Source organism: Zalophus californianus, chromosome 3 (genome assembly GCF_009762305.2).
Source record: "Zalophus californianus isolate mZalCal1 chromosome 3, mZalCal1.pri.v2, whole genome shotgun sequence".
Lineage (NCBI taxonomy): Eukaryota > Metazoa > Chordata > Mammalia > Carnivora > Otariidae > Zalophus > Zalophus californianus.
In genome coordinates, this window is record NC_045597.1 from 110,780,904 (window position 1) to 110,797,911 (window position 17,008).

The window sequence follows — 17,008 nt, forward strand, 5'->3', positions numbered from 1 at the left end:
CCAACCCAGATATAATGTGGTTTTTTCCTTGGTGTTGCTATGGGTACTTGTAACATATGGTTTTCCTGCCCAGTGCAACAACATTCTCCTTTGCCTGGGAATGGCTCCCCATATTCTCTATTGTCAAACTTTATGGTACCCAAGGGAGTTGCCTTATTATTGCATGATTCTGCTCTCCTAGCCACAATGGATTAGTCGGCACCTAAAGTGAACCTATCTTAGTCCTCCATACTCTAGGCCAAACTGTTGATTGGACCGGGGGTAGCCAATGGATCCATTTGAGTCAGCAAATCCTTTCCTTAAGATTTTAGGACTGTCCCAAAGGGAGCTTCAAGGGAGTTTATTTCCTTCAAGTGACTGTAGCTATAAGATGTAGAACAAAGGAACTGATATATCCCATGTAGGGTAAGAAGATTTATGAAGAAAGAGAACGAAGCAGGTATGCAGAGAGAAGAGAAAAGCAAAGACAAGATGGCAAGTCCTGATAGTACATTTCTAGCTATATTTGCTCCTGAGGCCAAGCTGTACCTGTGTCCTTCCAGTGGCTCTGTTGTCAAACCTCCTTAGAGTCTGTGAGCTGAAAAACTCCCTTTTCTACTTCAGGCTATGTGTGTTTCAATCTCTGAGATCCCAAATCACCCTAATTGTTATATCTGAACAAATAATGGGATTAAATTTTGGTTACTCTCAAACTTGTTGAGGAGAATGAAGTTTTGGTTCTGTATAGCAGTTTACATTTTTGGTTTTTACAAAGATTTTGTAATACTATATCGTGGACACAGGAATGAGGTAGAAAATGCACTAGAAAGTTATAGAATTCCCCACTGCATTTTTCTAGTGTAAAATCAACCTCATTTTCTTTTTTTATTTATTTTTTTTCTTCTGTAATCCTCTTCACTCCTTGTCTCCTTGGAAGAACTGCCAAAGTACACTGACAAAGGATATTTGCATGATATTTATGATCAAACCATAACAAAAATTCACAAGAAACCTCAAAGTAATTTCTTCCCATATCTTCTCTGGAGATTTTGCATTTAGTCCTAAAATTTACCCGAGTGTCTTACAAATATCTCAACCTCCCCTAAGGTTAGGTAAACTTTTCTGTGTCCAAAACAAAAAACAAAACCAAAAATTCATTAATTAAAAATGCTTCTTCATCACCATGTGTATTTTAATATTATTAAGATAAATTTCTAGGTTGCTTCAAGTTAGAAAAGCTTCATGTTTCTTGTCAATATGTTCACTCTTACTAATGTTGCATATCAATGATACTTTCATAAATCGTTTTCTGTCTACCTTAGATATTGGTATTTTTAGATAATGATAATTATCAATATGGATTAACTTTTAAAGTTCTTGCTTAACAAAAAAGAAGCAATGTTAATAGAACTCTAAATGAAAGAGAGGTACTGGTCTTCAAATCAGTCACCTCCCATAACTGAGTTTTTAGGACACTTTCTCAAAGATACTTAAAAGTGAGGTTTGCTTAGTGTTCACAAATAGTTAAATCATAATGAGACCTTGATACTTCTTCCTTCTCTTTTTCTGTTTTTCTCTATTTACTTCCATCCCTTCGCCATTTATTTTCTTTATTTGTAATGAGCATGTGTTCTTGTAGGAAGGCAGGTACTCTATTATAACTGATCTTGTACCCAGCATGTTTTCCATTTTCATTAAAAAATTGAAGAATATGTTTGAATATTATGCCAAGCCACTTTAATGAACATAAAATGAACAATAAATAATTCTGACGGAAAAGAAAATATCTTGGAGGGTCTAGAGAAGCTGAAGTAAATACATGTAAAAAACCGAGTTGAATCATTCATCCATCCCACTGCTTAATAACTATTTATTGAGTGCCTACTAATGCCAGAGAGTGTGCTTTGGGATGAGGATACAATGGTGTTGATTTATAATTGTTTTCCTGCTTCTGTGATACTCATATTGAGAGATATGTATATGAAATGGTTGTGGTTCTGCAATATACAGACATATAAATACATAATGTATAAATGCATACATAAATGTATAACAAGGAATACATATATATATATGGATACTTCTTAGTATAACATAGAAATTATGCACTTATCATATAATCTGACTTTTACTCACTTCTTTTGTCAAAGCAAAGGGACCTGGAGAAGCAATCAAAAATCTAGGTAAGGTATTCATCATCTGTTAGACAAATAGTCTTTTTATTGACGTTGTAGATGATAAGAAAACATAGAAAATTATTTTTATTTTTTTAAAGAGTTTATTTCTTTATTTGACAGCGAGAGAGGGAACACGAGCAGGGGGAGTGGGAGAGGGAGAAGTAGGGAGACCCATGTGGGGCTCGATCCCAGGACCCTGAGATCATGACCTGAGCCGAAGGCAGACGCTTAACGACTGAGCCACCCCGTTGCCCTGAAAATTATTTTTAATTTAGTCTTCTGTATTGAATTTTTTAAAGAAGCCCACATAGGGGAAGGAGGGAAAACTGAATGGGAAGTTATCAGAGAGGGAGACAAACCATGAAAGACTTAACTCTAGGAAACAAACGGAGGGTTGCTGGAGGGGAGGTGGGTGGGGCATGGGGTAACTAGGTGATGGGCATTACGGAGGGGACATGATGAGCACTGGGTGTTGTATGCAACTGATGAATTATTGAACACTACCTCTGAAACTAATGATGTACTATATGTTGGCTAATTGAATTTAAATAAAAAAGATAAAATAAAGAAGCCCATACTCAGCATTTGTTGAGGTATATAAATTCTCATGGCTACTTTGTTTAAAGCTAATTAATGAATATAAGCATTTTTATCATTAAAAATGCATGTGGGCCTTTCTGTAGAAGGCTTCCAAAATACATATTAGCACCAGATATGTAAAAACAACCGTAAGGAAAAAGGATCATCTTTTTCTCATTACCCAGCTACACAGGCAGCCCGGCAGAGCCTCCGACTGCCACGGAGATGTGTGCAAAGCCAGGGAAGGCTCCTCCAGAGTGACAAAGTTTTCTTTTCTTCTTGGGAAATAGCACAGCGTCTGGGTGGGTCTCTCCACGCCTGCTCTGACGTGGTTTTCTCCAGGGAACGGGTGCTCGGATGCCAATGAGGGCCCCTGACGTGTAAGAACTTTAGGAGAGGGAGGGGCAGAAGGAACAGGGGGCTAGGAATCTGGGAATCCGTAGTACTCTGCAGGATCAAATATCTCCCTCAACAGCAGGAAGCAGCCCAGTCAGGGACACAGTCTAATTTTAAAGTGAGGTTTTATATTAAGGGACTGTGAATATCAAAATTTGGAGACCTCTGAGCCTTAGACAGTTTTGATTGCTATGTATAGAGACAGAATCCAGGCCTTTAAAGGAAGAATCCCAAGTAAGTTCATATGTATTTATTTTTCACATTACTGTGTAATCTAAAATTTCGGAATTGGTATCTTACTGAAAAGATTCTTGGACTGTGTTATTATATTTTTGAGGGGTTTATAAAGTAAGGTGTTTTGCCCGGCAATTCAGTGCTCTTTTTATAGGCTTCTTGTAGAGACACACAACACCTAAGGATGCTTTAGGGCAGTGGTTTTCAAAATGTGGCCTCCAGGTCAGCAGCATCAGTATTACCTGGGAACTTGTTCAAAAATGCAATCAGCAGTGTTGACAAGCCCTTCAGGGGTTCGGATGCACACCCAGCTTAAGAATCGATGCCCTGGGAATTCAGTTATCTGCATCACCTGGCTAAACTAAGGTATTCAGTGACATGGTTTGGGGAAGCAGTGCAGAATTAGCCCCATATCACGTGGCCTTCCTGACTCTTTCAACCTGAGCTCAGAACTTCCTTCTGCACTTATCCATCTGCATATCTCAATCACTGAACTTAGCACATCACATTATAACCTTTCGTTTATATATCTGTGTGCTGATTGTGTTTTATTCAGCTTTGTATCGCCAGTGCCTAGTACAGTGCCCGGCACACAGCCAATGCTCAATAACTGAATGATCAGATCAGGTTCAGGGTCATTGGGCAACCCATTTTGGCTCAGCCACTTAGGATTTTTAATCTCGGTATCTTCATCTGTAAAATGAGCTAGTATATGCTTTCTGAGGTATCCCTGAAGTTTCAGAATTCCATACTTTCAATAAATTAATTGCCCTAATCAATTCGCTTTTTTATTCACTGGCTAGGCCTAAAGAGTTTCATCTATATTCTTTTCAATTAAAAACTCAAAGCAACATAGCTTTCTGCTGGAGACAGATTGAGACATAGACACAGATTGAGATTTCGGAGGTGACTAGAAACCACTGACAACATCACAAGGAAAACAGTGCTTATTAAACACTTGTTGAATGAATGAAGGGGACACTCAAGAAACTTGGGATACCAGTTATTTCTTGTGGGAACCCTTGCTGTGAAGGGGACTTAGCTGTTCTTCATCACAAACATAGCTAATAAAACCACGGCATTCATTAGCCAGGAAGCGACAGGATCCTCTTGGTATACAGTGATTATAGTCTGCAAATGACCCTCCTGTCTCACCTACAAAGCGCTACATCTGTTTTTCTCTCTTCAAAACCTATCTCTTTCTCTAGTTTATTTTTATAAACTTACTGTATGGGGTTAACTAAAAATTTTAAAATGATGATTTACATGACGTATCTGACTGGATAACAAAACTCTTCCAACATATAAGACTGCGACAGGGAGTATAAACAAGAAGAAAATGACAGGCTTTATAATAATCTCTCCTTGTTGAGTACTTAGGTATTGAATTATCTGATCAACTGATCTTGCACAATGGATTTACACTATAAAAAAATCCACTCAACTCTTGCTGAGAAATAACTTAAGATCAAACTTGTGTGGCTTCTGTTACCCATATAAGAAACCTAGCTAATTTAAAAAATGTAATTTAGGGGCGCCTGGCTGGCTCAGTCAATGGAGCAGGTGACTCCTGATCTCAGGGTTGTGAGTTAGAGCTCTGCGTTGGGTGTAGAGATTCCTTAAATAAATAACACCAACAACAAAAGATTAAAAATAATCAAAAAATTAAAAAAAAAATAATTTAAATTCTATGTAAGAATAAGAGGAATTGGAAGTTATTAAGCCAAGAGGATAATAATGGTACAGAAACGTTCTTACTCTTTTCCCCACTTTCTTCTCTGCTGTTGATGTGATGCACAAAATTTGTATTTAAAGAGGCCAAACTACTTGCTAGCCTCCTAACCTTATCATTAATATCATCAATTTAGGGGAGTTATACCTTGAACTGTGGTGTTTCTTGCTCAGGCAAGATTTTCAGTCTAGATCTAGAGGCTTCCAACTGCTCTGGAGACACCTCAGAAGAATCTGATAAACCTGGACATAGTTGGCATTTCTCTGTGGTACTCTGGGTGGAAAATCCCTGGTCCCACCCCTTCCCATTCTGGCTTATACTCTGCTATTATCCTAATGCATTTTGTGAGCTATAAGCAGGACTGGCTACAGTGGGGCCCAGTGGGCCTGGTGCAAAATGACAACAGAAGAACATTAAACCAAAGTCAAAGCTCTAACAAACACAGGGCCCTGGGTATAATACCATGAGACAGGGCCTCCCCCTCCCATGCCAACTAGCTCAGCCGGTGCTTTGTTGTCTTTGTTCAGGCTTCCCAGTAAAAATTCATTAAAAGAAAGGGTAGGGTGGGGTGGAGTTCAAAATTTCTAATTTCCTCATTTAACAGATGATACAACTAAGGTCCAGCGAGGTTTATGATTCATACAGTTAGACAAATAATTTCTGGAAAAGCTTGATGGAGAATTCATATATTCTGACTCTTAACCCATTACTCTTTCCTCTGTATCATAGTGACTCCATATGCGAAAGAAAAAGACAGAGCGAGAACCCCATCTTTTCAGTTTTTCAGTATGCCCAACCGATTTGACATGATTTGAATAGGTCCTAGATGCTGACAAGGTTGCTGACATAAAATTAGTATGGGGAAAGCCATGGTAAATGCTCACTTCAATGTAAATAAAATATGGAATTCTAAAATTTTTTTTCTCAATTGGTCCTTTCATGTTCCTGCTCTTCATTTTTTTCACTGGGTGATCCACATCCAAGTCTGCTGGGGTAAAGTGAAAACATAAAAGTTCTTCAAATTCTCTACTCAAGATGCTTATTTATAATTTCCATTTAATATTTAAGGATTGTGTCTTCCTATTTTAGACATCTTTTATTTTTAATTGTGTTTCTAAAGGCACTCAGAAAGGAATAACTTTATGAAACACTTTGCAAAGGTGAATTTTTATTAACTATTATGGTGATAGTAAATAAAAAAATGTCTCAAGCTTACCTTGGAACTAGAGACCAAAACAAAACAAAACAAAACAAAACCAAAAACCACCCTTTATTCATGGTTCATTTTACTTTCCCATTCCACGTATTACTTGTTTATCCCCCCACATGCTTAATGATATCCTCCTACATGCGTTCCACTTCTTCAGATTAGATGAAACTGTGTCATCCTGTCATAATACTCCATCCCTCACAGACCTTTCCAGCACAGCCGCTCCTGCTTTCACGTGTCTAAGCTCACAGAGCACAGAGGATGGGTCAACACACTCCTCAATTCACATGGCCATTTCAAACCAATGTTCCTAAGTTATTAATTTGCTCACCATTTATTTGTTTACTCATTTATTCATCAATTCAACAAACAACCCGTTTGTCAACCATCAAGGTTGTATGAACAACGTGCCCATTGAGAGGGACTTCAGAGAAAAGCAAACTTAACATCTACCCTCCAAAAACCTCCCGTTTGTAACTGCAATCTTTTGAAGCCTGTCTTCCATTTTTGCCATCATGTTTTAGGACACTACTTGCATAGCTCAGGTAAGATGATGCTTGTCCCGTGGTCATGTTTACCCCAGGGCTGCCAATACTATCACTCTGGGAAACGTCATGGCTCAACAGATAGCCCATGTAGGATCCTGGCTTCCGAGGCTTTGAGTCTCTCTAACCACAGGGATGGCCACACTTTGGTACTGGGCTAAACCTGGGACGGTTTCAGCTCTGCAAACCAGAGCGTGAAACGTCTACTCTCTGTTTCAACCTTCTGCCCTTGCCCGCCATTCCATTCTTCGTTCCCCTGACGCAGGCACTTCACTGTGATAACTGGGCCCTGACAAGCCTTCCCATCCATTTCACATGGTCTGCTTTTACTTGCCTCAGTTTACCTCGGAGCCTGAAATCTTTTCCATCCTTGCCCCTTATTCTTGTGTCATTCTTGCCTCGCCAAATGAAAATCCAGCCCAGTTTCTTTGCTCCTAGAGTATCAAAAATGTCTGAAGAAATGTAATTAATTGTAAGAAACGTGTTTCAGTCTCTGTTATCCAAATAGGATCTTCTTTTGTGATGGTAATTGAATCTCCATATATTGTCCACAGCAATTACTCCAGATTTCCGTTCTTCAAGATTCCAACCCTACTCCTTTCCCTTACAGTCAACTGATCATCTCTTTTCCTACTTACTCTGAAGATAAACCTGACATGTCACATGACATGAATTCTCTGAACTACCTTAAATTCAACCAAAATCTCTATAATCATTCTTCTTTTTTCTTTTGAGCTGGTTGCTAATAAAGATGTGCCTCTGCCCACAGCCAAGGCTACTCTCTAAGGCTACTTCCTCACAACTCCTGATAACTTACTTCATCTTCTTTCTACCCAGTCTCCTTTTACATTTTCAGCTTTCTCTATGCCTCACTTTTGTGTGGAGCCATATTTAACAAGCCTTCTCCCTGAAGAAAACCTCTGAATTTCGCAGTCTCTTAAGGCACTTCTCTACCCTCATGTCTCCAATATTTGACCCTACGCTGTCAAAAACCCTCTGCAATATCGAACACCTTTCACTTGAACTTATATAGCTTGTTGTATTTCAAATAAAACATCTTCATCCACATACTGTTATAATAATGATGATGATGATGGCTAGCAACAACTGTTTATTATGTCTAACATTGTGCTAAACATTTTACACACATTTCTTATTCATCTACCATTGTTTAATTTACCCAACTGAAGGTAAGTCCTTAATGACAGTGACCGTTCATTGTATTTTTCAAATACAAAAGGCCTTAAACTTAGTAGGGTCACCCTAAGTGACTATTGATCTGAATAGCTAATTAAGCTATTAATGATTTTTTTGTAAAGTTTGCCTTCATGTCATTATGATTTTTTTTGAAGATTTTATTATTAAGTAATCTCTACACCCAAGGTGGGGCTCAAACATACAGCCCTGAGATCAAGAGTTGCGTGCTCTACTGACTGAACTAGCCAGGCACTCCGGGATTTTGCATTTCTTAAGGACAAGAACTATATCTTCCATTTCCTTAAAGTTTCTTTCTCAAGGCTCAGTTTAAATTCTGCACACAACAAGCACCCTGACAGAAAAGAATAAATGTAGGTATCTTAGTAAAGTGATGAACATTTTATTATTTGTTCATTTGATTGTCATTCAGGACAAAAAGAAAAACAACATGTGATTCCTGACGCTAGTCAGTGATCAAGGAAAAGTCTTTGACAGATTTCATCATTATTCACAAACACTGTAAATACCACTACAACCTCTTCTACATTTAAAAAAGGATCCTAGGTAAAGATGAAATGAAACAGAAAACTAAACAATAAGCAATTCCTTCTCCATCTTCATATTTTAACCTCAAATGCATTGTTGGAGAAATGAAAAGACATTTGTCCGATAGTTTGTCTGCTTGGTTCTCTAAGATGTCAAAGGAATTTAATTGGCAGAGGCTCTCAAAATTGACTGGTTAAGTCCTTCCATTACAAATTAGTTAAATATTGCATTTTTGTTTTCTAGAGAAGAAGCTAATGAGGAACTAGTGTAAAGGGACAAAAGAGTCCAGAATCCATTTATTTCTTAATGCATAAAATTGGTTTAAAGCTTACCTGTAGATACAAACTGGCAAAATAAGCAAATCAGGGTGAGCATGTAGTATATGTTAGGCATTGCATTAGGTATTTTAAAAGTAATATACCACTGGGGTGCCTGGGTGGCTCAGGTGGTTAAGCATTCAACTCTTGATTTCAGCGCAGGTGATGCATGATCTCTGGGTCGTGAGATCAAGCCCCACATGGAACCCCTTGCTGGGCGTAGAGCCTGCTTAAGATTCTCTAGCTCCAAATAAGCCAATCAGAGAAAGACAGTTAAGATTCTCTCACTCCCTCTCAGCTCTGCCTCTTCCCCACCCTCACTCCCACTCTCACTCTCTCTCAAAAAAATAAAATAAAATAATAATATACCACTTAATCCCTACAACGAGACCTTGTACATACGGAATCATTATTTCCACTTTACTGATGTAGAAATGAGTTCTTATATACTCAAGTTCATGAATTAGTAATCGATAAAGACAAAATTCAAATGCTGTTTATCTGACTCTATACTAATCTGGAGCAACCCAAACAAACATTTGCCTTCCATGTGTAAAAGCATTCATATATTATTCTCAAAAGATTGGAAACATGTTTAATGACTATAGTTAGAGTCAATATACTTAGTTCTCGGATGATAATTTTATTCTGTTCTGTAAGATTAAGAACTGAAACCTAAATTGCCCTTACCCAGTTTCTAGATGTAATGTTGTAAGGTGTTTTTCTTTTCCCAGCAAAGGAAGGAAAGATGAAGGTAGTTATTAATAGCCCTTTATAACTAGAGTACTAGATTGTCTTTATAAATATAACTTACACACATTCAAAGAGGAAAACATCAGGGGCTTATTTGGGTCTTGATACGCACGTGGAATCGCATTAATGCTAATGATCACCAAGCACCTAAGATAGATCCTTGTTACTACTAGCACGTAGGCTTTATAATGCTCCTAAGTTTTTCCATTTCTCTAATCTTCTCAGAAAATAGTTTTTTTCACACTCTTAAAAATTCTACATAATAATTTTATTCTGAATTTGAATCTGATTAAAATATGGAAGGTGTAAGGTTTTTATAAAAGGACATTCTTTGTCTTATGTGTTAAAGCATACAATTTCTTTCATTTTTTTTAAAGATTTTTGATTTATTTATTTGACAGAGAGAGAGAGAGAGAGACAGCGAGAGAGGGAACACAAGCAGGGGGAGTGGGGGAAGGAGAAGCAGACTCCCCGCTGAGCAGGGAGCCCAATGTGGGACTCGATCCCAGGACCCTGGGATCATGACCTGAGCTGAAGGCAGACAGTTAACCGACTGAGCCACCCAGGCGCCCCACAATTTCTTTCATTTTTAAAATATTAAAACTAATGTAGAAATATTAAATGCAATGTAGGGAGTTGTTAATATAAATCAGGGTTTGCGATACTTCATGTTGTTATAAATCAACTTTGCTGTGCTTCTAATCTAAAACTTTGTGGTAAAAAAAATAGTGATATGCTCTACTGTTGTTCTTTGCCCTTAACAAGTTGATTTCAGGGACTTAAATCCTGGTTTTGCTCTCTGAAGATACTGGACTTAATCCCCTTCACAGGGAATGTTTTCCTTTATTGTGGCTTTCTTTCTCAGAGACTATTCCTTCTCCACCAAATCTTCCTCCCTTCCTTCCTTCCTTCCTTCCTTCCTTCCTTCCTTCCTTCCTTCCTTCCTTCCTTCCTTCCTTCCTTCTACCAGTCATAATGCATACCATGTGAGTTCACTGCTATACTGGGCACTTTGAGGCAAAGAAGGAATAGTCATTTTCTTAAAGCAAATATTTTTGGGGCCCTTACTAAGGCTTATATATATATATTCCTTATTTAATTACCTCAACAATCCTATGAGGTAGATAGCATGATAATCTACTTCCATTTTACAGCTCACGAAATCTCTTGTGTTCACAAAATTAACTAGGTAAAATAGGTGCAAACATTATAAAGAGGAACAGTTTGACATGTTAAAATTAGTAGTGTCCACCTGAGGGCTGTGGAATTTCAGAGAAGGAAGAGATTGACATGGTTTGGGGTGTTTTAGGATGACCACATTAAGGAAATAGAATGTGAACTGGCCCTGAGGAACAGAAGGGTGAGTAGAATTTGGATAACCGGACAAAAGGGAGTGAGAGATTCGGGTCTCAAGGAACAGCATGGGCAGAGATTCAGAGGTTGGTATAAATGTGATTCTTTTTAGATATTACCAAGGGATTTGGTCTGATGAGAATGGAACTGGTATGAAATGGATGACACTTAATACTGGTCTGAAGAATGCGGATTTTTGCCTATGGGCACTAAAGGGCAATTAAGGATTCTAAGAAGGGTATTTGAACAATGATAAAAGGGTTATAGGATGAATGTGGACTGACCAAATAGAGGAGAACGTGAAGGCTGGAGACCGGTCAAATGTAACTGAATTTTTCTCATTTGGGAGATTAATGAGAGATGAAAATGTCTGGTTGGTTATTTCACACCAGGTGTCAAAATATGTCAACCTGGAAATGTGAAAGGGAAGTCCAACTGTTGTTTGTCTCTCATTCACTCCCCCAATTTCTTTAAAAACTCTTTGGGACTTAGGCCATTCTACGATCTATAGCGATAAAGTGACCAAATCCCCATACCATTTCTGTCCTCAAGTAGCTTACAATCTAGTAGGGAGAAACATACCTGCAGGTGACTAAGTATAATATGTGAGAAAATTTATACATTCTATAAGAAGACCCTCAAAGGAATGAGTAATCAATCTTGAGCGGGAGACTGTAAGATGACTTCCTGGTGGAGATGGCTCTTAAGAATGTGTATGATGCTGTCAGACTAAAAAGAATTAGTGACTTTCTGAGTTGATGGAAAATCATAAGCAAAGGCAAAGGAGTATAAAATGATAGTCATTCAGAGTTGAGGTATACACTAGGAAGTGGTAGTAAAGGAAGATGGCGCTAGATCATGAGGATGCCAACTCAACTCAGATGCCAACTCATTCGGAAAGCAGTGGAGAACCATAGGAGGTTGAGTGTGAAGTGGTGTGGGAGATGAATTACAATTAGCCATCTGCCCCCAAGTGCCAGGAAAACAACTTCTAAATAACTTTGTTAGTGTGGAGAATGAATTAAAGAAATTAGGGATTGAAATGGAGTCAGTTACAAGGTATCATAATAGCGCAAATGAAAGATGAGGATTTAAATCAGGATAGTGGAAAAAAAATGATGGGGAGAAATAAAAGTGATATATGCTATCTGCGATAGTAGAATTGATAGTAGTTGATGACTAATTAGATACAGTATGTAAGAGTCAAAGATGATACCATAATTTCTCGCAGGACAGTTCCTCAGAGTGGTGAAAAACCTTCTGAGGTGAAAGTTATGTCAGGTAATTAAGATTTTATTTCCAAATCTGCCAACAGTTAGCTATGTGGCATTTTTTACTACTGTTTCCTCAACTATCAAAATACAATTAAGAAATTGTTCTGTAGTGTAACTTTCAATTTTAGAATTCTGTGATTCAATTCAACTAAACTCTTCCCATTGCTTCTTGCAGCTTTAAACTCAGCAGAGTATACTAGGAAGAAGATACTTTTAGATCCTAAAAGACTATTCTATCCATCTAGATGAAGTTAATTTTTGCTATTTAATAGATGTGTAGAGCTGAGAAGGAAATTCAGAGGTCTTTCCTTACTTTTGGTTAGGAATGAAATCTGTGTGTTGAATATTCAGAGAGCAGTATTAGAGACATTGTCTTTGTCTTTCCTTCACAACTTATTCCCATTAATAACAATACATTCTGTCAGAAAATCTGCTTAACCTGTTTAGGATTTATCTATTTCAGTGTCTATTGGTTCTGCTTTGATTAGAAAAGAGAAATGGTATCTGATATTAAGTTAATTCCATATTTATTCATTAAAATATATTGAGAGCCCATTAATTTTAAGGTACTCCTAAATGTAGAGAACACACTGCTGGTTACCAGAGAGGAGGTAGGTGGGGGGATGGGTGAAATAGGTGATGGGGATTAAGCGTGTACTTATTTTGATGAGCACTGAGTAATGTATAGAATTGTTAAATCACTATATTGTACACCTGAAACTAATATAACCTTGTACAACAACAAAAAAAATAACTCCAATAATGTTTTTAAAAATTAAAAAATAAGATTGAAGGGTAAAGTTAAAACAAAATTTAGGTGCTCTTACAGGCAATATGGTAGCCTAAGAAACAATCTATGCTCTCAGAGTTTGCAATCTAATATAGAAAAGACAGGACATTAATTAACAACACACTACAAAATTTATGGCAAAGTTAGGCTTTTTGTTCAGTAAGCATTCATTGGAAGAAGATAACATTGTAGGTTGGGATGGCTAGAGAAGGTCCGCCAGTAGCTGGATCTTTTAGGACTTGGGTGGAGACAAAGAGATGGTCCATTAATAAGCAATTTCAATCAGAAAATATGTCTTATTTCAAGTCCCCACGTATGTAGCAACTGAAAAGATTCTGGGGATAAGAAGTAGCAACTTGCAGTTATAAAGAAATACGTATTTATTCTCTAAAAGGGCAGAGTTATAAACTGAGGGTCACAATTAATTCCTAGTTACCAAGTCCAATGTATTTGTTCAGCACTCTTTCAATTGTAGTTATTTGAATCTTTGATTGAATTGACCATTCTCTTCTTTTTGAAACTTTCCTTCTTTGCCTTCTGGTTGTTTAATTTTTTTCTATCTTAATCTTTTTTCTTTCAATGAATTTGATTTTTCTCCCCACCCACCAGGGGCCCTGGCCTCAGCTTTCTACTTGTTTCTGTAAATACACTCTCAATGGTTAATGTCATGGTCCCATGATGTTAAATACTATCGGAATATATTTGCATCACTCTCAAATCTATGTCTTCAGCCCTGACTTCCTGTGTTTCAATTCCTCATTTCCAGTGGACATTCTCATATTCACATTCATATATAACTTTTATGTGAAAATACTTCTGTCTAAAGACTAGCTCAAGGTCTTCCCAGAATTGGATCCTCCTTCTTTTTATCTAGAAATAGTAAGTACTTCCATGTTCTAAACATGCAGATGGGTAACCTTGAAGCCATTCTGATTCCATCACTCAGAGATTCAACTGATTGTTAAGAAATCAGGTTGCTAATTTCACCACTGTCACCACCCTAGGACAAGTTTTTATCACTTCACACCTGAGTAACTACAATGACTTCCAGTTGGTCTCTCAAAGTCTGGTTTTCCCCCACAGAAATCACAGTAGTATAACATGACACAAACTCTTTGGGCTGGTGCTTCCCATCCTCCATCAGTCGGCTTCAACTTAAATGTCCAGCTTCATTTCCCATGAATTACCTCCTAGGACCCTCTGATTCAGGCAAATCCTTTCTCACTATCCTCTGAATAGATTTCACAATTTCCTTCGTTGGCTCACACATTCTTCTGCTAGAAAGCCCTTCCTCGCTTCTTTATGACCACTGAAAATATACTCAGTTCACATTTCACCTCTGTTGTGGAGCTTTTCCTCAATACTCACCCCATAAGATCTCTCCCACTTTTGTAATTTGAAGTAATTATAGTTCCTACCATTTGTTGTGTATTTACCACATATTTTTCTTACTGTTCTTTGTTTTTTTCTTGCGTGTTAGTCTCATCGTCCAAATTAAATAATAACCATGTCTTAAACTTCCTGGCCCATCTTGCACCACAAGTACACCAATGGTGTATATAGAACATTCTCAGTGAATACTTATTCATTTACTTATTGACTGAATGCACTTGAACTATAAGCAATAGTAAGTGGTAGCAGAAAAAGAGACCTTAAAGCCAGCTGAAAGTACATTCAGAATTATTTTTAAATCTTTTGAACAGGAATAATTTTTATTCGTCTCATTTTAGACTTCAAGTGTAAAAAACAGCTAGTAAATTGTCACCTTGTAGGATACATTTACTTTTGTGACACTTTACATGCCTATAAAGTTAATAAGAATTAGGATTTATTTATGTTTGAAGTTGAAATTTAATATTTATCTTAAAAAAAACATGAAGCCATTTTTGATCCCATGAGTTGGGACATTATAGAAAGTATCGAATTTATGCTACCTCTTTATTATTATCTTTTTATATGAAGTTATTTTGTTTTGTTTCTACATTATATGGTGATGGTACCCCTACAACATAGACTATTAAACCTGGACGTATTCTTAAGAAGCAATTAGTGTGACCTATTTATTTTTCAGGTGGGGAAACTGAGTTCCAAAGAGGGTAACTGACATGCCCAAGGCCACAATCTAGTTACTGCCAGAGCTATACCTGAAAACTAGCATTGATAATCTTTCCTAATTCTATACTTTTTCCCTAATCCCATATTGCACAGTTTCACTTTTGTACCTTAAATTGACATACTCAAATGAAAGAAAAATTACAAGAGTTGTTCATTATTTCTCTTATTTTACACCTAAGAAAGTGAGTTCGTGCCTTGTAAGTTATTAATAAGAACATTCTAAATAGAAGCACAGCATGAGCAGTTTATTATGATGTGTATCAACACAAGGGAGATAGGACTATCATCTGAGTTATTCAAACTTCTAAAGCTTCATAAAACTGTGACTTTTTTTCTCATTGGTGAGTTGAATGGATATAGCTATGTGGTTTTTGGTTTTGTTTTGTTTTGTTTTGGAAGATAACCTTACCCTGGGCCCTAGGTTAATATTTGTAATGGCCGTGTGGAGGATTGTTTATAACACCAAAAATAATTAGCCTTATCCAGGAAAAGAGAGATAAACATAGTGTGTCAATGTACATTTGCACTGGTGACATGAGAATGTGAGGGAAGACACTGTTCAGTTTTGGGGACGGAGCCTAGAACGTCGCAACTGTCCTGAGATCCATTCTGTAGCAGTAGCAGTACCACTTTCCTACTGTCACTTTTTTAGCTTCATTAAAAAGAAGTGAAATTGTCAATTCTCTCTAAAGCTTCTGCCTGGAAAACATAATTTAGAGGAGGCAGAGGGTACCAAGAATTAAAAGTGAAGAAAGAACACAAAGGAACTCAGATGATCAATTTTTGTGAGGAATGTTCACGGAAATTTGGTTTGTCTTCCTGAAAAAACATTTACAATCTAAATTACAGCATATCACTTGAATTCCCAATGACTGCTATCAAGTGGTAGCCAGAAGAGGCCTATTACATTCTAATTTTGAGATTATTTATGCAGTCTTTTAAAATAAAAATTACTACCAGAAATTTGCCCAACTCATGCGCTGAAAAAATTTACGTATCCAGTTCAGTTTTCTCAACTTTCACAGGCCAATCAGGGGTTTAAGAATGAAAGATATATTATATGCTGAGAAAAAATAAAATAAAGTAAAATAAAATAAAGAGAACTCCGATTTGAGACAAAAACAGGAGAATTGTAATGTCTGACTTAATCGTTACGTCATAGAGCTACAAATGGATGGGCCCGTGTTTCTCTTCCTGACTCACTAAAGTCCACATGACACAGGACAAGTACGATCTCGGTGTGGTAAGCACAACTTACCTGTACCATTGTTAACTGTGGTCTGGATCGTGGCTTCCGGCCCCATAGTGTCATAGTCTTCCTTCATTTCTTCTGTGGGGGAAAATTATCTTTAGCATTTGAAAACTGTAGAAAGGCTTACTATACTAAGCATGCCAACCACAGGAACAAGGAAGATTCTTTTAAAGGAAACAGAGAAAAGGCTTGTTGTAAACCTCTAAACAATAGCTTTGTTCAGGCAGTTGAATGAATCCAATAGTGCTAGCTGCACAAGAACTTATTTACTTTAAGCATTACTGCAAGCTGTGAAAAACAGAGGTGCTTATTTGGGACAAACGGAGGGCTTTTCTTCTGGTGGCAGTTCTAGTGACAAACAGGGGGAAAGATATTATTTTTTCAATACGAGTCAAAAGCAACAAAAGCAAGTCAAAGTCCTAATTTGTACTTAGGAAGATGCAGGTGCTTCTGGTAACTCTGGATGATTAGGGGTCAGCGAGAATTTCATGTTTTTTTCCCCCCTTGGAGTAGCTACGATGGGGCTAATCTCTGCAGGCGTATTTTTTTAAAACCTAAT

At 37.3% G+C, this 17,008-nt stretch overlaps 1 protein-coding gene across 6 annotated transcripts in view; it reads right to left on the bottom strand.

Moving 5' to 3' along the window:
* Positions 1-17,008, bottom strand: part of ZEB2 (zinc finger E-box binding homeobox 2) — a 129,868-nt gene that overhangs the window by 19,878 nt on the left and 92,982 nt on the right. For all 6 annotated transcript variants that reach the window (XM_035726646.1, XM_035726647.1, XM_027590240.2 and 3 more), the window contains one exon: positions 16,456-16,527. In XM_035726646.1, the coding sequence (XP_035582539.1) occupies positions 16,456-16,527 (72 nt within the window). The remainder of the gene's footprint in view (positions 1-16,455; positions 16,528-17,008) is intronic.